Source organism: Branchiostoma belcheri, unplaced genomic scaffold (assembly GCF_001625305.1).
Source record: "Branchiostoma belcheri isolate BF01 breed outbred unplaced genomic scaffold, Haploidv18h27 scaffold54, whole genome shotgun sequence".
Taxonomy (NCBI): Eukaryota; Metazoa; Chordata; class Leptocardii; order Amphioxiformes; family Branchiostomatidae; genus Branchiostoma; species Branchiostoma belcheri.
The window spans coordinates 1,718,016-1,740,084 of record NW_017804176.1 but is presented as its reverse complement, the minus strand read 5'-3'; the positions used below and the strand labels follow the sequence as shown (position 1 = coordinate 1,740,084).

The window sequence follows — 22,069 nt, the reverse complement described above, 5'->3', positions numbered from 1 at the left end:
GTATGGTTAGATTTTTTTCAATCAAATGTTTTTGAAATATACGGTCAGTTTTGTACTAGTATCATGATGACATTTGAGGGATTTCATTTTGCTATAATTGTGTTGCATACGTATATATATATATATGAGCGTTTTAGTGTTTCGACGTATTGAAGAACAAGTTGACCAACTACCCCAGTTTTATCGAAATAATGTGAAAATAACCTGGATTGCATGCACGTTAAAGAAGAAGAATATCTATAAGTTCATGCACTTTGTGTTTGTTTAGCACTAATTTGCGAGACATGGTCAGATGCATGCACACTTTTGTTGCTATTGACAGAATTATTGTAAGTTTGCAATTTAATCGGATCGATTTTGAACATATGTGCAGCTGGTATATGGTCTAGCCATAGTCCAATATGCGTATCAAGTCGGTATTGTATACGATTTAGTAATCTCCAGGCAGATCTTTTGGTGGCTGCAAGACTGTATCAAATTGGCAAAACAGTATCACATTGGCAGAACAGTATCAAATTGGTAGCCTCCTTCGCAGTCTTGTTGGGCGTCGGCGTTATTTTTTTCTCTGAGCGACGCGAGTAATATGCGGCCGCGAGGGACGAAGGTTTCGCGCTCCAACGAAACCTTCTCTCCGTGGCAAAAACTCCCTCGGCAGCAAATCGTCCCTCGCGGCAGCATATTACTCGCGTCGCTCAGAGAAAAAATAACGTCGACGCCCAACAAGACTGCGAAGGAGGCTACTGTTTCTAGTGGCTACCTTGTCCCCATAAAACACAGTAGCAATCGGGAAAATTTCTGTAATCAGCACAACATCAAAACTCCGTCCGTAGTAGGTGTCTGATGTCGAGGCTAAAGTCGACGTCATCACACTATAAACTGCGCAGTCGCAGACTTGCCAAATCAAGCCCCACACGAGACGTCCTTCACTGAGCCCCGGCCGGGTCAACTCTTCTCAGTAAAGACGATTTCAGGTGAGCCTGTGCCTTTCTTTAAGGGATTCGGAAACTGGTACGTTTTCTGACTAAGAGTAAGACTGTATGGCTTATAAAGTAAACTATGATAATTTAAGGTGTGTGTCTTTAAGTTGGTTAAGTCTTATCCTCTTTGAGAGACTTTCGGAATTTGTTGTTCCGGTTTAGCGGTTTAATTTCTTAACCCTTATCTACATGGGCTAGGTGTCATTCGGAAGTGATGTTAAGAGTGCGTATAGATCTTGAGGAAGAGACACAGAGATTCAAGAAGTCAGTAGCACCTTACACATTCTGTTAAACGTGGGCTCTTTTCACTAGCCTTAGCAACTTTGGTACGTAGAAAAAACAAACAAGACCACGCATAGCTGAAATTGTTTGCCATACCTTAACGGAGCAGGTGACTCATAGCAGAGATCAACTGTGCTTTGTAAACTGGTCATTTAAGAATCGCTATACCCTACAAACAAAAGTATACCTTGAACAAAATCAATCTCGTCTATCAATAGCAAGTTGTTATGCAGTGATGGTTTACCATGTAGATAGAATATGACACTAATTTTGAATGTTGTGCATCTCCAGGTTTTCTCCAGGTTCTTGATAATGATCCACACCACTTAAAACAACGAGCTTGCATCGCTACAACCTTCACCATTAAAAAAACATCGACTTCTTTTACCAGACGGGGTTTGCGGTTAGAAAAGACAAACAAACTGTGAAAAAGCTAAGTATATAATTGTCTTCATCCAAGCAAAATGTCGGCTACAAAGTTCAGGCCAGTGTTGTGTGTGGTGTTATTGGTGTTACTGTCCAACACGGATACATCTCAGGCACAAACTACTCCATTTTATGTGACAACATGGACGACTCCACTACCAACTACCATGGACCTGACAACAGCTGGAACCTTTACGACGACTACCGGAACCTTTACGACGACTGACGGAACCCTTACAACAACTGACGGAACCCTTACGACAACTGACGGAACCCTTACGACAACTGACGGAACCCTTACGACAACTGATGAAACAACCTTAGAACCAACCACCATGGGCATGTCCAACGGGACACTGATGACAACTGTAATGATTCCACCCAACTCCATCGATCTATCTAACAACAACATCACTTCTATTCCTCCGAATTTCTTCAACAACCAAAGCGATCTCCTGCAGGTCGACTTGAGCAACAACCAAATCTCGTACCTCAATGGCAGCATATTTGCACCCTTAGTCGACCTAGAAGTTCTCAATCTCAAAAACAATCTCATAACCACGATCGCAGTAGACGTTTTCAGCGACTTGGCAAACCTTCGGTCCCTTGATCTGGCTGAGAATTCCATCACAAGCCTGCCGGACAACTTGTTTCTGCACAACTTCAACCTAACAGATCTCCACCTGGGTTTTAACAACATTTCTGCTATTGGTAGAGACACTTTTACTGGTTTGAGCGCCCTTCAAAAGTTGTTTCTGAACAACGGCGCGCTGTCCAGCATACACCCGGCCAGCTTCTCACCCTTGGTGAATGCTGAAGAGCTTTACCTGCAGGACAATCATATTGACTACCTTCCCAGGAACGTTTTCCGAGGACTCACGAAGTTAAGGTTGGTGAATTTACAAGGAAACCCATTAGGTCCACAGGATGTAACTGTGATCACCCACAGCTAGTTGAAAATATAAGCAGCTGTGTGAATATAAGTGATCAAGCTGATATCGATATCCATGAGTTACATGTCCAAGTCTCGGTTTCTTGTGTCGACACCAACGAAACAGAGACCTGCGAGATAACTGTCACATCAGAAAATTGCAACAGCAGCAGCGACAGCGACAATATGTACATAATTGCCGTAGTTTTGTCCATGATAATTTAGGTACTGGCCGTGTTACTGTTATTACTGTACGGGTACCGGGCAAACCTGCAAGTGTGGTTCATCGCGAGATATCCATGCTGTAGGTCTGGCCGAGTAGAGGACAAACAGTACGATGCATACATTTCCTACAGCAGTGAGGACCAGAGTCTAGTCGTGCGAGAGATTGCACCAGGGTTAGAGGAGCGGGGGTTCAAGCTGTGCCTGGAGTACCGAGATTTCCCGGTAGGAGCGTGCATAGCAAGCACCATCATAGAGTCGGTTGAGGACAGTAGGAGGACCATCCTCCTTCTCTCGCAGAGTTTCGTGGACTGTGAATGGTGCGCGCTGGCGTTTAAAGCCGCACACCAACAAATGCTGAAGGACAAACAGAAACGAATCGTGGTGATCGCCTTGGACGGTCCTAAACTAGAAAATGTCGACAAAGACCTGCAGTTTTTCTTGAGTACAGCTGAATGTTTGAAGTGGGGAGAGTCTCAGTTCTGGGACAAGCTGAGTTATGCTTTATCTGGTGTGGGGAGGGGGGCGGTGCAGAACCAGCCCAGTGACATTGAACTGAAGAGCGGGTGAGACAAAAACATTGTCTGATTATAGTTGAATTAGTAGTGAATGTGCCAGTTCCTGTACAATAATAGCCAGAACCATGCTGTATAGATGGGTAACTGACCGCTATATAGGCCAATCTGCGTAACAGCATACATTAGGTAACAACACCTGAAATAACCAAAAATGGGCCAGACATGTGCTTTTTCAATAAACATATTTCACATATTATAACTGTTCATATTGCTGTGTCGGTGGCACGTTTGATTACGCGTGTGTCAGCCTCGACTTTATGATGAGACTAATTACCCCAGATGGGGAGATAGCCCGTTTGTGATTGGTCATTTCAAGGACTAATAAACCCTACAGGATGTGTCACTTTTATCAGTGACGCAAATCAAATGTATGTGGACAGTTCGGTAAAGATTGAGTACGAGTATGACCAACGTTCGGCTATTGCAAAAGGATGACATTTCAGCTGAATTTTGTATTGTAATGCATCTGGGTACCTTCGTATGAACAGCTCAAATTAGGAAGACCAACGCTCTGGTAAGAATTAGGACATAAATGTATATTTTCAATTAAGATACGTTGCTATGCTTTTTGGGCATTATACCACGCCTGCGCCAGAATTGCCATGCGAATAATTACTCCAGATACAAAGATGGACCTTTCGTGATTGGTTGCTCCAAGGACTGTGGATCCAACGAAAAACCTATGTAAGTGGATCGAACCATTCCGGCCTAAAATGTGGTAGGGAATTTCGAATTTCCCGATCAGCTTCGCCTATTGAGTCAGTTAGTCAAGGCATGCTCTCATTCCTTCGTATTAAAGACGTACTATAATCTATTTCGTATAGAAGCACTTTGCTATGCTTTGACCACAAAGGAAAATTAACAACTGTTTTACCTTCACCTTTCATTGATTTTAAGCAATGACATATGCAGTCGTGAAGAAGCATACTCATTTTTCAGCCCTGCTTACACTGCATGTTTTCACCTGATAAGACTAACGCCAATTTTACAACATGTTAGATTCTTCAGAAGAGGTATTAGATGTGGCAGGCAGTGACATACAAGAGACGTAATACTAGAGACAATCACACAATAGCAAACTTTCCTGGTGTCCTTGTTTTTTTTTGTTAGATAATGATAAATCACATGCATATGCGGTGGCACATGTACGTAATATGGTTCAATTCTAATTTGGGCTCGCGCGTCACACTATGTTTAGCTAATTAGTCTAGGTTTTCCTATAAATGGAATGTTCAGAAGCAGTTTCCTCATGCAGCCTATCTTTCTATCCATACAGATTTTGTTTCTTCAAAAGGGCGCTTGCCATTATAGTTTTGAACATCTCAAAAATATTGTCAAATTGACTGGACGACGCCTACGGACAAGAGTCCTACAAACAGAAACGGCTTCTTCTGTTTGCTGTCGGTTACGGACTGATTGACCGGACCTGCCCAGCTGCGGCCCCGGCCACTCCGCGCAGATCCTGCCGCCAAAACTAGCCAAGACCTCCGTCGTTATCTCAGTCAGCGTGTTGTATTGGAACATTCTGGACATTTCAGGTAAAACAGATCATTCAGTAGCTCTTCCTCAAGGGAACCGCAGGTCGGAATTGAATCTCTATACAAGCTAATAGCTTATCAAAAGTGTTTTTCCCGTCTTAGTACAAAATATTCTACGTACAATTTACAAAAAGAACGACTGAAACTAGGAACATCGAAGCACTATCAACATCATTGGAATCGAAGATAAGAGACGCTTTGAATAACAGGTGTTTAAGGTGTCAGGTAGGAAACAGATTTTCAGCAAAGAAATTTTCAAAAGCTGTCTACACAATGAAATTAGGGTTTCAGCACAAGATTCTCCTTGTGATCCTGGTCCTGTTCACGGTACCCAGCCTCTTCGCTAGTCAAACCTGCTTTCCGACATGCCAAAGGAAATTTTTCAGCAGATGTCTGCCCGACAACCTCCTAGGCGATAGGAGTTTAATGAGTCAAATCAGTCGACATGTACGTACCACAGAATGCGTTTTATGTGGCGATGGTCACACAAATTTAGTTGACACTCCTTCTCCTAACAGTCAAACAGAGAAATGTTTTAGAGGTATGCGATGGGTCGGTGTAAGAGGGTTTCAATACGGCATCTTGTCGTCCAAAACGCTAGCTATAATCGACCCTTCTTTACTTGTGAACCTGTTTTTGATTGAAGCAGGGATAACTGAACTGAGCAACGACACATTCAAAGATTTTCACAGGTTGCAGAGTTTGCAACTCGATTATAACTTGTTGAGGCACATTCCCAGAAACTGGTACAGCGCTTCGCGTTCTGGATACCCAGTTGATAAGCTCTCCATTTCTCACAATAACATCACCAGTTTAGACGCCGAATGTTTCAAGAATATGAACCTTACGTCGTTAGATTTAAGGAGTAACGCGTTGCGAGAATTGCGCAGTGAGTGGTTTATCGGAATAGAAAACTTAAAGACGCTACTTCTCAGTGGAAACAGAATTAAGACAATCCAACCAAATATATTCAGATCAATTAGCCAGCTTCACTTTCTGGACCTGAGCCATAACGACTTAGTGAGTCTAGACAAAGAAGCATTTTTGACACTGCAAAACCTGATCAGAGCCGAGCTTGGTGGAAACAGGCTTGTCGAGTCCAGACCAGATACTTCTCATGAGATACTATGGCATGTAGTACTGGATAGTTGTGGCAACAGACCAAGGCAGTGGATACGATTCGAGGCTATTGGATTAGTATTACATATCAATTATGCAGTCAATGACAACAGCTTCACTATTGATTGGTCTAGCACGTTGTTAAGTGAGCATAAAGTCCCAATCAACCTGGACTCGTGCAACCTACTGTCCAAAGAACTGCGGTTGGGTCATGTTGCGTCTTATCCTCCTTTCGTCATTATAGCAAGGAATACTCAAGATGGCGCAGAAAACTCTTTTTTAAGTCAATGTTTGGGCGCATGGAAAGGGTCTGAAGGCATTACTTTCGGGTTGAAAGGTCCATCCAGTTTGCGATTTTCTCGTGTTGAGACAAGTGACAAACATGGCAACTCCAGAGTAGAGAGCTTCAGCGTTGTAGCAAATACCCAGCTGAAACGAGCAATGTTCAATGACTCTGAGAGCACAGATACACACCAAGACGACCGGGACGATTCTGATACGTTACGTGTTGCCTGCTTTGGTCTCTCCCTAGACCAGAAACAAGTTTCGTTCTTCGACGTGTCCACAACAAAACAAACTAGTGACATTAATTCTGTCACGGAGGAGGCTCATACGACAGGTAGAATTTCAACCAAGGAGTATAGAACTATGAATAACACAGGAACACAGAGTAGCACACTAACTACAGGGGCACCTTTCGTACTTATACAGACTGATTCGCCCCCTGATGTAATTTCAAGGTTTTGGATTCCCCTGATAGCAACATCTGTCGTGGCGTGTCATTTCATTGCAGCATGTCTTATTGCATGTTTCATTTGGTACCGCAAAAGAGGTAGAGATCGTCAAAACCAAGACAACAACGGGCAGAATAACGCAACTCCTTACGTAGTAACGTACACCACAGACAACCCTGTCTACCTGGCCCATGTGGACAGTGGTGAAGCTTGCGATCAAAATGCTGGCAACAGCCTGGACCTTCCAGCTTCAAGGGAAGATATAATAAGAGGCTTGCAAAGGAATTCAATGTATAGAAACAGTAGTACGCGAGATAGGCTCCAGTCAGATAGCATGCATGGCAAATGTCAAGCAAACGATGTCTGCAACCAAGGAACCGATGACTTCAACCAAGGAACCGAAGACTACACCCAAGGGACCGATGATTTGCAGTTGGAACACTACTACTCTGAAGATGATAACATCGATGAAGAAGTGTTCAACTCTCCTTGCGCAGACTACTATCACGACATCAGAGACGAAGACATTGACTATCACGAAATTGGAGACGAAGACATTGACTATCACGAAATTGAAGACGAAGACACAGACTATCACGAGATCAGAGACGGAGACATTGAAAATGCGCCCGGACAGGACTCAGAACCTTTCTATGCCGCGGCGTCAGCTCGTGTGAGTCTGTACACAACCGGAAATGTTGTCACCGATCAAACTCCACATCACCACAGGGATGAATCGTTCGATCAAGAAGACACAGCTTACACGGACATATCAAACCGTGGGGACAATTCCGTGTATGAAAAAACAGATAATCACTCATCTGATTTGGAACAAGGATATTACTACTAGCCAAGAGACGACCGAAGAAGCCTTTAAAATTGGCAACGTCAACATGTAGTGTGGATAACACAACGGGATCCCTCGATCAAACCTAATGCCTTCGTCGGAGAACAGACGGAACGGACAATAGAAAGTTTGTTATGACGTTATGATTGTCATTGTTGGATTTGGTGTGTTTCTTGATAATGATAATCTGTATTTTTACTTTTTTTTTCTCTAGCACGAATATTTGAGCCATTTATTATATTCCTGTATTGTACTGGTGATTATTGGTATCATAATTTTCATCATTACATTGTTATTGTTATTATAATAAATAATTTGTAATAAATAAATAAATAAGGTGGTTATCGGCCTGTTATCAATGTTGCAATTCAGTAGATTTTTCATTCTGAGTTATCATATTTGTTTATTGTTTGTATGACGATAGTATGACGATTATATATGACGATTTTATACTGTGTGTGAACGATTTGGTTATAAAATAAGGTGTGTATATCATGAATAGCGAGTATCATTGTGGTGATGCAGATTATTTTAGAGATATTCGAAACTTTAATTTTACAAAGATAATGACGATCATCCACTGGGATATGAAGCCTGTTTTGTTTACAGGATATATTCAAAAGGAAATTTTGTGTAATGTTTTTAATGGATTATCAATAAATGTCAATCATACATCGTGAAATTTTGTATTGGAGTATTTTATGTGTCAAAAGAAAACCGTTTCACGATTTTCCATACACTGTTGAGGAAATGTCCTATTTAGCGGTCGGTGACCGATGTCAGCAACTTACAACACCTATCGCCCACAAACTGGGACACCCATGTAGTTAATAAACACGTGTTTATACACATGTCCCCATTGTGAGTAAAATTTTCCTTCGAAAGATTTGTCCTTCCAGCAACCAATGAGGTGCGACCTGTCTCTATATGAAGTGTAATTATTCACATGATAATTCTGACCTAAATTCAGACAAAAGTAACATCAGTACAGCAGCCTAGATATTTTGTTTCAAGAAAAAAAAGGATGTGGAAGAACAAATGCATAGGTGAGGTTGCTTTTGGCAGCGAAGCATTTGATGGTACTAAACAGAATTGGTCACTGAATTACATAATGTTCACAGCTTACTTCTTAAATGAAAATATACAGTTAGGTTTAAAATCTTCGCTTCATTTAGTACGTTTCCATGAGATAAGTACAACACACACCCACTGTTGGTCAACGTTTTGGGACGGACGTCTTTCTAACATCCCTCTTTATTTCAAAGGAATAAAATTGATAGTTTGTATCGCAGACAGGAACATAAAGTACCACCGAGTATTATTATCTTTTATTCAAAGAAACAATAATACAAAGGAAAGGACAAAGGCAAAGTGGCGACCTACTCAAGTTGTGCAACTTATATTCTAGCCGTCACTTGTACATTGAAAGTGAAATGTTTCACAAGACACTAAAAAAGCAATACACATAAATACAATAGGTTTGGTGAGCATGAGCAAAAAGTATTAAGAACACGGACAACTAAGAACGTTTTGCTGCTATGATGAAATCCTGTGTGGCTAAAATGATTTTACGGTACCAGTTGATGTTATGAGAGCCGAGCAAACTACCACGTAGAATTAAGAGTTGTTTAACGTTGTCGGATAGAGTGTTGAGGTTCAATGTGTGTCACAGAATCTTACAGACCCTGCCAAAGAGAACTGAACGTTGGTAGATATATATGTGGGGCGGTGTGATAGGTAATGATCAAGTATTAGATCACAAACTTTTTGGATGTCCTACTTTTTCCCTTGTGCAACATGTGTACAAGGCACGTGTGAAGTCAGTAGTGACTAGTGAGTGATTGGTGACCATTTGGATTTGCGGATTTATTCATGTCCTACTTTGTTCAACATATTAGTCTGATTTTTGCAATAAGTAGAGTGTTTTCCCTGACTGAGTTAGTATTCTCTAACTTCACTCGCCTCTCTGTCAACCAGGAACTATTTTGTTCGTCAACATAGGGGTCTTATTTCTACGTCTTATTTCACTCATTACTTTAGTCGTATTATTTGACACTCGACGATTGGTTTAGCAGAACAACAGAGAGAAAGCAGCTGAGATCGGTTCTTCTGTTTGAAGTCGACTCATCACCAGTCGTGCCCAGGCAACAAGCGCAGAGCCTGCTCCCAAACCAGCCTACATCTCATCCAGTCATTCGGAACTTTGGAACATTCAGCATACTAAAGGTAAAACACGTCGCAACATCCAAAAAATGAGGCATTTGCTCATCGTTCTGATTACCCTGATCACTCTAAAGGCACCCAGACTCTCAGCAGATCAAACCTGCTTTCCGACATGCCAAAAGAAAACCTTCACTAGCTGTCTGCCCATCGCTGAAATTGATGATTTCCAGAAACGCTATACAGGTCTAATGACCGCTAGATGTAAAAGAGAGTGCATTTTATGTCAGGGGGGTCACATGCATTCTTCTCAAATTGCAAATACGTCATTAGAGAGGTGTTTTCCAGGTATGGAGTGGCTTGCCATCAGAGGTTTTCAGTACGGTATCTTGTCATCGGAAAAACTAGCTGTAATCAACTCAACTTCACTCCTAAGTCTTTTTCTCATTGATTCAGGAATAACTGGAATAGACAACAATGCTTTTAAAGACTTTTACGGGTTAGTAAATGTGCATCTAGACTACAACATGTTGACCCACATCCCAATTTACTGGCACAGCGATTCAGATGATACTAGATACGGTCTTGGAAAGCTCTCTATTTCTCACAATAACATCTCCAGTTTAGACCCTGGGTGTTTTAAGATCAATATGCACCACCTTAGTCTGTTAGATTTAAGGAGTAATGTCTTACGAGAGGTACGTAGTGCCTGGTTTATCGGACTGGAAAACTTGAGAACACTACTTCTCAGTGGAAACAAAATCAAAAGAGTCCCATCTAACGCGTTTGAATCAACGATACATCTGCAGTTTCTGGACTTGAGTCATAACGACTTAGTTTGTCTGTACGGAGAATTTTTATTGAATCTACCAAACCTTTACAGAGCCGAATTTGGTGAAAATAAGTTGGTTAGCTCCAGAGCAGATAACTTGTATGGGATGACATGGAATGTCGTGTTTGAAAACTGTTTTTTCTATAAGCCAAGACAGTGGATACGATTCGAAGCAATTGGCTTAGTGTTGCATATAACTCATGAGGCCAGAGAAACAGTTTCACTGTAGACTGGTTTAGCACGTTGGGAAGTAAGAAAAACTTCCCTGTTAACCTGGACTCGTGCTGCCCACTCTCCGAACACTTTCGCTCTGGCCGTGTCGTGTCTTATGCCCCTTTTGTTTTCGTAGCAAAAGAAAGAAAAGACTCCTCTTTTTCAAGTCAATGTTTGGAAGCATGGGAAGGGTCTGGTGGTATACACTTGGATTTAAAGGGTTCTTCTAGTTTGCGATTTTCTCGTGTAGAAGCAAGTGATAAACAAGGCAACTCCTCAGTGCAGGGTTTTAGCATGGTTTCATCTACAAAGAAAAAATTCACAGTTGACTCTCAAAGTGCATACGACAGGGAAGATTTCCCGTTAAGTGTCGCCTGTTTTGTTCTCATTCGTGGAGAGAAAAACGCTTCATTCTTGAACGTGTCAACAGTGAAGGAAACAGAAAGCAACATGGGCTCTCCGGGGAAGGGTTTATTAAATAGTGCCTTTTCGACCTCAGAAGCGAATTCAGTGGTCATAAACGCTTCTGTCACTAGTCCTTACGACGAGCACAGCCGAATGGGTGCAACTGATAATACATTGGGTACGGCAGTTGGTGTAACTCTATTGTCTTTCAAAGAGACTTCTAACATAGATTTAAGGCTTACTCTAACAGTAACCTCTGCTGTGATCGTAAGTCTTCTTGTTATCGTTACTTTTGCTGTGTGCTATTACCGGAAGAGAAATTATCATAATCATAATGCCAACGGATCCGGTGGCACCTCCCTGCAGCCACTGGCCATAATATCTCCCTCAGAAACCACGGCTAGCGACATTGGTAGACATATTTTAAATCCCAATCCTGACTCCAACGCGAGAAACGTGAGAAATGATATATTAAGGATGCTGCACGGGAACTCAATGTACGTTAGTGAAGCACGGGAAAGGCCCCAGACACATGAGAGAGCACATGTTAGGAACATTGCTCACGACTCGCTAGGGCAACAACCCTCTCACGAACCAATGACAGACACGTACACCCAAATTAACGAGGATGAAGTGTATGATCCACTGGGCCACCATGACTACTTTGAGATATCAGATGATGATACTAGAGATTATGCCAATGATTCCCAGAGAAATGCAGTAGACAGAGGCCTAACAGTCGATGGTCACATGTCACAGGGCCAAGCCTCTCGCCCAGTCTGCACCCAAAGAACCCAGAATCTGCCATCGCGGCACGACTACTGCGAACGATCTGATGAAAATGAAGACGTGTTTGACTCTTCCTGTGAAAATCACTACCACGAAATAAGCGACGAAGATGTTGAGCTAGTGCACGCCCCTGGGCAGGCCACACAATACGAGAACCCTGCATCTGAGGACGAGGAAGCATTGGCGTTCTATGCCGCAGCATCAGCTGATGTTGTCTTGCCCACCACAAGAGATATCGGCGCATGTGGCTCACTTTATAATATGAACAGAAATACCGAAGCGATAAACTGTGCAATAGACAGTCACCTTGCCATGAATACGGTAGACGGAGGAGAAACAGTTTACAACATGACCGATGACTGTACAGACATACCAAACCGTACGGACATTAGCGTGTATGGAGCATCATGATCATTGTGTAGCAAACCACGGCGAGATGTGTAGAACAAGAAAAATGGCAACCAAACAAACAATGGATTGCCTTTTGTCTCTTATGTGTGATTCTCGAGGTACCGTATGCATTTTTTATAGCAGTTTGAAGTGTTCTCAATAGCCTAAAACTCCTCACATACTGTGTAAAGCAACAACAAAGAGAGAACCTACTATACGAAAACAGGTAACATATGTAAAATAAATATTTGCAATACTAAACAGGTAGAACTAGAACTATCAAGTTTTTTTTCACCAGGATGGTCGTCTCACAACTCAGGTTTTGTTACAGCCATCATTATAGTCCCACATCAGGATGGTCGTTGTGGAAGTCTGCTCAAGACAGTTTTACCCCACGTTCAATCAGTCGCTTCTGACCTATGAAACAAAAAACAAGTATAGTTCAGTAGATTATCCATCGTTATTTATGATATTTGTCCATAGTTTTTATGACGATAGTACAATTCCACTTTGTACTCATGTGAACGATTTGGTTATAAGATAAGCTTTGTATATGATGAATAGGGAGTATTATTGTGATTATACAGATTATTTTACAGGTATTCGACATGTTGATTTTAATAAGATAATGACCAAATGACGGTTATCCACTGGGATATTAAGACGTGTTATGTGGTCAGTATATATTCAAAAGTGATTGTGATTATACAGATTATTTTAGAGGTATTCGACATGTTGATTTTAATAAGATAATGAACCAAATGACGGTTATCCACTGGGATATTAAGACGTGTTATGTGGTCAGTATATATTCAAAAGTAAATTTTGTGTAATATTTTTGAAGGATGATCAATATTAATAAATGTGAATCATACATCATGAATTTTTGTATTGGAGTATTTTGTTAGTCGAAAGAAAACCGTTTCACGATGCCTTGACGTACAATGTTGAGGAAATGTCCTATTTAGCGGTCGGAAACCGATGTCAGCAACTTACATATACACCGTCTAACCCCCACAAACTGGGACACCCATGTAGTTAGTATGCACGTGTTTATGCACATGTCCCTATAATAAGTAAAATTTTCCCTTCGAAAGATTTGTCCTTGCGGCAACGTGCGACCTGTCTCTGTATGCAGTGTAATTATTCACATGATAATTCTGACCTAAATTCAGACAAAAGTAACATCAGTACAGCAGCCTAGATATTTTGTTTCAAGAAAAAAGGATGTGGAAGAACAAATGCATAGGTGAGGTTACTTTTGGCAACCGACGGTTTGCTGGTAGTAAACAAAATTGGTCACTGAATTACATAATGTTCACAGCTTACTTCATAAATGGAAATATGCAGTTAGGTTTAAAATCTGCCCCCTTCAATTAGTACGTTTCCATGACATAGGTACACCATACACCCACTGTTGGTCAACGTTTTAGACGTCTTTCTAACATCACTCTTTTTTTCAAAGGAATACTATTGATGACAAAGCGTATATCACAGACAGGAACATAAAGTATCATCGAGTATTTTTATTTTTTTTATTCAAAGAAACAATAATACAAAGGAAAGGACGAAGGCAAAGTGGCGGCCTACTCAAGTTGTGCACAACTTATATTCTAGGAGCCACTTGTACATTGAAAGTGAAATGTTTGACAAGTCACTAAAATACGATGCACATAAATGTAATAGATTTGATGAAAAAAAGTATTCAGAACACGGACAAGTAAAAACGTTTTGCTGCTATGATGAAATCCTGTGTGGCTAACATGATTTTACGGTACCAGTTGATGTTTAACGTTGTTTAACTTTGTCGGCTAGAGTGTTGAGGTTCAATGTTTGTCACAGAATCTTACAGACCCTGCCAAAGAGAACTGAACGTTGGTAGATGTGTGTGGGACGGTGTAATACGTAATGAGTAGTTGTTTTGTTTCATCAAGTATTACTAGATCACAAACTTTTTTTGATGTCCTACTTTTCCCCTTGTGCAACATGTGTACAAGGCACGTGTGAAGTCAGTAGTGACTAGTGAGTGATTGGTGACCATGTACTACTTTCTTCAACATATTATATTAGTCTGAGTTTTGGAATAAGTAGAGTGTTCTCCGAGACTGAGTTAGTATTCTCTAACTTCACTCGCCTCTCTGTCAACCAGGAACTATTTTGTTCGTCAACACAGGGGTCTTATTTCTACGTCTTATTTCACTCATTACTTTACTCGTATTCGTTGACATTCGACGATTGGTTGAGCAGAACAACAGAGAGAAAGCAGAGATCGGTTCTTCTGTTTGAAGTCGACTCGTCACCAGTCGTGCCCAGGCCACTCCACGCAGATCCTGCTCCCAAACCAGCCAACATCTCATCCAGTCATTCGGAACTTTGGAACATTCAGCAGACTAAAGGTAAAACACGTCGCAACATCCAAAAAAAAAAATGAGGCATGTGTTCAACGTTCTGGTTGTCCTGATCACTTTAAAGGCACCCAGACTCTCAGCAGATCAAACCTGCTTTCCGACATGCCAAAGGAAAACCTTCACTAGCTGTCTGCCCATCGCTGAAATTGATGATTTCCAGAAACGTCATACCTGTAGATGTAAAAGAGAGTGCATTTTATGTCAGGGGGGTCAAATGCATTCTTCTCAAATTGCAAATACGTCATTAGAGAGGTGTTTTCCTGGTACGGAGTGGCTCGCCATCAGAGGTTTTCAGTACGGTATCTTGTCATCGGAAAAACTAGCTGTAATCGACCCAACTTCACTCAGAATTCTTTTCCTTATTGATTCAGGAATAACTGGAATAGACAGCAATGCTTTTAAAGACTTTTACGGGATAGTAAATGTGCATCTAGACTACAACATGTTGACCCACATCCCCATGTACTGGCACAGCGGTTCAAATAATACTAGATACACTCTCAGGCAGCTTTCTATTTCTCACAATAACATCTCCAGTTTAGACCCTGGGTGTTTTAAGATCAATATGCACCACCTCAGTCTGTTAGATTTAAGGAGTAATGTCTTGAGAGAGGTACGTAGTGCCTGGTTTATCGGACTGGAAAACTTGAGAACACTACTTCTCAGTGGAAACAAAATCAAAACAATCCCATCTAATGCGTTTGAATCAACGATACAACTGCAGTTTCTGGACTTGAGTCATAACGATTTGGTATGTCTGTACGGAGAATTTTTATTGAATCTACCAAACCTTTACAGAGCCGAATTTGGTGAAAATAAGTTGGTTAGCTCCAGAGCAGATAATTTGTATGGGATGACATGGAATGTCGTGTTTGAAAACTGTGTTTTCTATCTAGCTAATACTGAGCCAAGACAGTGGATACGATTCGAAGCAATTGGCTTAGTGTTGCATATAACTCATAAGACTAGAGAAAACAGTTTCATTGTAGATTGGTTTAGCACGTTGGGAAGTAAGAAAAACTTCCCTGTTAACCTGGACTCGTGCTGCCCACTCTCCGAACACTTTCGTTCTGGTCGTGTCGTGTCTTATGCCCCTTTTGTTTTCGTAGCAAAGGAAAGAAAAGAAGACGTACATAGATCCTCTTTTTCAAGTCAGTGTTTGGAAGCATGGGAAGGGTCTGGTGGTATACACTTGGATTTAAAGGGTTCTTCTAGTTTGCGATTTTCTCGTGTAAAATCAAGTGATAAACAAGGCAACTCCTCAGTGCAGGGTTTCAGCACGGTCGCAACTATCAGGACAAATTCATCTGCATACGACAGGGAAGATTTCCCGTTAAATGTCGCCTGTTTTGTTCTCATTCGTGGAGAGAAAAACGCTTCATTCTTGAACGTGTCCACAGTGAAGGAAACAGAAAGCAACATGGGCTCTCCGGGGAATAGTACCTTTTTAGCTTCTGTCACTAGTCCTTACGACGAGCACAGCCGAATACGAACAACTGATAATACATTGGGTACGACAGTTGGTGTAACTCTATTGTCTCTCCAAGAAACCTCTAACATAGATTTAAGACTAACTCTTACAGTAACCTCTGTTGTGATTGCAAGTATTTTTGTTATCGTTATTTTTGCCGCGTATTGTTACCGGAAGACAAATGATAATAATCATAACACCAACGGATCCAGAGGCACCACACTGCAGCCACTGGCCGTAATATCTCCCTCAGAAACCACGGCTAGCGACATCGTTAGAAATATTTTAAATCCCAATCCTGACTCCAACGCGAGAAACGTGAGAAATGATATATTAAGGATGCTGCACGGGAACTCTATGTACGTTAGTGAAGCACGCGAAAGGCCCAGACAGAGAGAGCACATGTTAGGAACATTGTTCACGACTCACTAGGGCAACAACCCTCTCACGAACCAATGACAGACACGTATACCCAAATTAACGAGGATGAAGTGTATGATCCACTGGGCCACCATGACTACTTTGAGATATCAGATGATGATACTAGAGATTATGCTAATGATTCCCAGCGAAATGCCATACACAGAGGCCTCACACTCGATAGTCACATGTCACAGGGCCAAGCCTCTCGCCCAGTCTGCACCCAAAGAACACTGACTCGGCCATCGCGGCACGACTTCTGCAAACAATCTGATGAAAATGAAGACGTGTTCGACTCTTCCTGTGAAAATCACTACCACGAAAGAGACGAAGATGTTGAGCTAGTGCATACCCCTGGGCAGGCCACACAATACGAGAACCCTGCCTCTGAGGCCGAGGACGAGGAAGCATTGGTTTTCTATGCCGCAGCATCAGCTGATGTTGTCTTGCCCACCACAAGAGATATCGGCGCATGTGGCTCACTTTATAATGTGAACAGAAATACCGAAGCTACAAACTGTGCAATAGACAACATTAATTCGGTAGACGAAGGAGAAACAGTTTACAACATGGCCGGTGACTGTACAGACATACCAAACCGTACGGACATTAGCGTGTATGGAGCATCATGATCATTTTACATGTGTAGAAAAATGGCAAGCAAGCAAACCATGGTTTTGCCGCTTGTCCCATTATGTGTGTTTCTCGAGGTACCATATGTATTTGTTATAGCAGTTTGAAGTGTTCTCAATAGCATAGCTTCACCTGGTTGGTCAGTCACGTATAAAAGTAAAACTTACCCGTTACCTTTATTTTAGCGTGATAACTCCTGTTGTATGCTGCTTGTCGCAAGGTGGTGTTTTAGTACCGTTAAAAGAATGTTTGCAGTATTGATTTATATAAAGCACGAAGATCGTTGTTGTGTAAACGCAATGACTGATGTGTTGTAGTGTCGTCAATGCTAAGGCAGCTGTACATATACATGTGGGCTGTATCTATACCACAAACATTTGGTGGCATTTTTACCTAAAGTTGTGAAGAAGTTTGAGTGTACGTAGACTATCCAGTAGAAATGCCTTTTTGCCATCCAAAAGATACAGAAAATATGAAAGGTAGCAACGATGGCTGTAGAAATGTATAAACACGTAGAAAAATAAACGTTGAGTAAATGATACTTGATACATTCGTCCAGTATTCACTGTGTTGTTATATAACATCAGGAATGTGTCATAAATAAACAGCAGTGTACCAGATACATTTTACATCATTTAAATTCCTAATAAATCTATAGACATATTTTGCGCATTTATGGTAGCCTCTACCAGGCTTCGGAAGGCGACTGGAAAGAGTAGAAATCGGCCAAATAGTGAGATAACATGCTGTGGGCGCAGCAAAGTAAACAGTTCTCTCTACCGGACCAACGCCCCTGGCATATTATCTCTCTGTTTGGTCGATTTCTACTCTTTCCAGCCGCCTTCCAAGTATAATTATAATATGTGTATAGATTTATTAGGAATTTAAATGGTGTGAAATGTATCTGTATTTTGCCTGACGGTTACTCTTCCCTCATAACCTCAATGAAAAGTGGCCTGCAGGCCGATTTGAGAAATGAAAGAATGGTTCAAACAAACGCGTGTTCCATCCACTATGTTGTTATGGCAACAGACAAGACCAATCACACATGACTATTGATGTAATTTTCACACAATGTTACATTCAAAATTTAAAAAACCAATTTGAAAACACCGGTACCTCCCTGACTTAATCAACCATGACTCTAATAATGTAGCATAATGTGAGCAAAAAAATTAGTCTATAGGTCTCTCCCTATAAATTTCATGATTTGAAGATAAGTTGTGAGTTGTTCGCGTGTGCTTCTCTGATATGGGTTGAGGTCCTATTCTTGCAATGGATACAGCTTTTTCATGATTTTATCATCTGAAAAACAGTGGCAGGTAAAATTTGCAAATTAGAGCATATGTCAGTAATGGTCTCATTGCTGTCGTTTGTGGCCCGCGCCAACTTATCGGTGACTCAGCAGTGATCGCAGCCTCTCCGCACCGACCCTGCGACAACCTGGTAAGACAAAGGCCGACGACATCCGACAGTCCTACAACACTTCCACGTCAGGAGAAAACGACTTTGCAGCTGGTGCCATTTTCGATCACGTTAGCAAGTCACCGGACCAGGCGTTTCTCTGACAAGGGAGGTGCAACTGTAGCAAATTATTCTTAGACTATAGAATACTAGTACTGTCTTTGACAAATTGCAACGCAAGTGAAACTATCTGTAATATCTAAAAATCTAGAGAGACAGAGCGTAGAGAGACATCAGACGAATTTTAAGGCAGAAGTTTCAGGTGATAGAGAGGCACTGATACGTTTTCAGTGAGCACAAGGTTTACCTTCAAAATGGAAACGAGATTTCAGTCCAGGTTTGTCATGTTGATCCTTTTGGTGGCTTTGTCAGTATCATCCAAACCCTTCACAAATCAAACCTGCTTTCCGACATGTCAAAAGAAAACGTTCACTAGCTGCCTGCCCATCAGCAAAATGCAGGGTGATTACTTGAACCCTCATCGGCATTCTGTGAACCAATATGCAGGGAGGTCCGAGTGCATTTCATGTAGCAAAAGTTACACGCATCCCCCTGAAAGTGTAAATAGGTCATTAGAAAGTTGCCTACAAGGTTGGAAATCCCTCGCTATGAGAGGTTTTCAATTTGGAATTTTGTCGTCGCAAAAACTAGCTGTTATCGACCCTACTTCTCTTAACGCTGAAAAGCATTATCAGGGTCAAATTTAGTGGAAAGAAGCTTGTAGACTCCAGAGCAGATACTTTGCATGATATACCATGGGAGGTTGTGATGGATAACTGTGACCATGCAAAGACACAGCAGTGGATACGATTCAAGGCTATTGGCTTAGCATTACACATCAATTATGACACCAATGACAACAATTTCACTATTGACTGGTTTAATACGTCGGGAAGTAAGAAAAACATCCCCACAAATCGGTTCCCGTGTAATCCACTCCCAAAGGAATTGCGTTCGGGTCATATTACGTCTTATCCCCCTTTTGTCATTGTAGCAAAGAATGGGAAGCCAGATAGAAACCAGGTTTTATCGAGTCAGTGTTTGAACGCGTGGAGAGGGACAGGGTCAGGGGGTATAGGTCTGGCGTTGAGAGGTCCCTCAAGTTTACAGTTTTCTTACGTAGAGACACGAGACAAACTGGGTGACTCGAGAGGAGAGGGCTTTAGCATGGTAGCAAGCAACCTAAAACAAGAAACGACTAGGAGCGATTCTAGGTCAATAAGGGTTCCCTGTTTTACTCTCATTCATGGCGAGAAGCATACGTCGTTCTTTAACGTTTCCACAACGGGGGAAACACGTAACAACATGGCAGGAATAACTCCAGTGTCTGTCCTTGGTACTGACAAACAAACTGGGTCTTATGCTCCTCCAACTACTGACAACATGTGCAACCAAACAAAGACAACAAATATTACTCAATGTGAAAATAATACTGCTGGGGCAACCAATAACGCTATGAATACGTGGATTGCTCTGATTGTAAGCCCCGTGGTTGCAATTGTTCTTATCGTTTCCTGTGTTTATGCTACGCGTTACTACCGTAGGAAATGTAGGGAAAGTAGCAATGGTCCTAATCATGACAACAGGGGATCCAGTGGCACAGGCCTTGAGTCCTATGAGACAACAGGTTTATCTACAGGAATTAGGGTCGACGAGGTTAGCAGAAATACATGTAGTGACACCCGGTGGCCAGAAAATAGCACGGGAGACACTTCTGTTCCAAGGCATGCTATACTGAGGCAGTTACAGAGGAACCCAATGTACCACAATGATACACAAGAAACACCAGAGACATACACTAGTGATGCCCGAGGGCCAGAAAATAGCACGGGAGACATTTCTATTCCAAGAGATGCTATCCTGGGGCAGCTACAGAGGAATCCAATGTACCGCAGTCATTCACAAGGAACGCAGCAGGCAGACAGAAATAGTGACGCCCGAAGGCCAGACAATAACACGGGAGACATTTCTATTCCAAGGGATGCTATTCTGAGGCAGCTACAGATGAACCCAATGTACCGCAGTCATTCACAAGAAACGCCACAGACAGAGGGTGCGCGTGACAGCTGCCGAACAGATCTAGACGAGAACACTGCCCACGAGTCATTCTCAAACACATACAACCAAATCGACGAGGAAGATGTGTACGTCCCGCAGAGACACGACTACTGCGAAATATCAGACGACGATGCTAGTGAAGAAAGCGACGACGTGTTTGAACCTGATGACGGCGTGAGAGACGAGACCGTCGGGACTGCACCGGTACCCGGGCAGGCCCCGCCAACCGAGAACTCTCATCCTGAGGATGATGAGGAATCTTTGACTTTCTATGCTGCCGCTTCAACTGAAGTTCGCCTGCCCACAACACTAAACGTTAGAGCTAATACCTCACTTTATAACATAGACACGACATCAGAGATTTCGAGCCGCCCAGTGGAGAATCAGCAAGTCGCGAATACCGTTGATCAAGTAAGAGGCAACTTCTGAAGTGACTGTCAGTTGAAATGTGTTTGATCGTGATTGCATGCGAAAATATTTAATACCGAAGGAGAAGGCGAATGAAAAATGACATGCAATGTTAAGGGCAATGTATCGTAAAGCCAATCTTTTAGTTTTATCTGTTTACCTGAATACCGTATGGAAGTTTTACCTGAATTTACGTTAAGGTTTACAAGTCTCCATTTTATCTAGTTTCATTGGTTTATATTAGAACTATCGTCAGAATGCAAAACTGCACTTTTGAGTTCAACCTATTAAATTATGCAAAAAGGAAAAGGAAGTAGCCAAGTGATGCATGGACACGTGCACAGCACACAGACTATTCAGTTTAACTGTTGTTTGCTAAAAATACGTATGCTATGAATAAATGTATACAATGTTCATACAGTTCTGTTACCAATTTTGTTTATTAAAAAATGAATACATGGTACGCGGTACAAAATACATAAGAGAGAGAGAGAGATGGAATATGGATCGTGTCTGTTCATTTTGGTCATTTCTGATTTCTGTCAGCGTTGGATTGTAGTCTGAATGAGCTAGTATATGATCTGTAAGTGGGGAGTATTTGAAATTGATAAAAGGACCAACATAGTCAATAAACTTTCAGATATATTCTTCATCTCAATTGAAGTGCGTCTAATATTTGATATTCTATTATATTGTATGATTTATATTATATATATATATATATATATATATATATATATATATATATATATAGTATAGAGTAG

The 22,069-nt window shown here is 41.6% G+C and overlaps 2 protein-coding genes across 2 annotated transcripts; both read left to right on the top strand.

Moving 5' to 3' along the window:
- The first annotated feature begins 1,957 nt into the window (after positions 1-1,957).
- On the top strand, positions 1,958-3,408 carry LOC109481083 (toll-like receptor Tollo). Its single transcript, XM_019783554.1, has 2 exons — positions 1,958-2,614; positions 2,842-3,408. The coding sequence occupies exons 1-2, from the start codon at positions 2,021-2,023 to the stop codon at positions 3,406-3,408; spliced, it is 1,161 nt and encodes a 386-aa protein (XP_019639113.1). The 5' UTR covers positions 1,958-2,020.
- A 2,089-nt stretch (positions 3,409-5,497) lies between these two features.
- Positions 5,498-11,076, top strand: LOC109481082 (vasorin-like). The gene is made up of 4 exons (XM_019783553.1): positions 5,498-5,974; positions 9,133-9,137; positions 10,437-10,650; positions 10,996-11,076. Exons 1-4 carry the CDS (start codon positions 5,498-5,500, stop codon positions 11,074-11,076), a joined length of 777 nt encoding a protein of 258 aa, XP_019639112.1.
- The last annotated feature ends 10,993 nt before the right edge of the window (positions 11,077-22,069 follow it).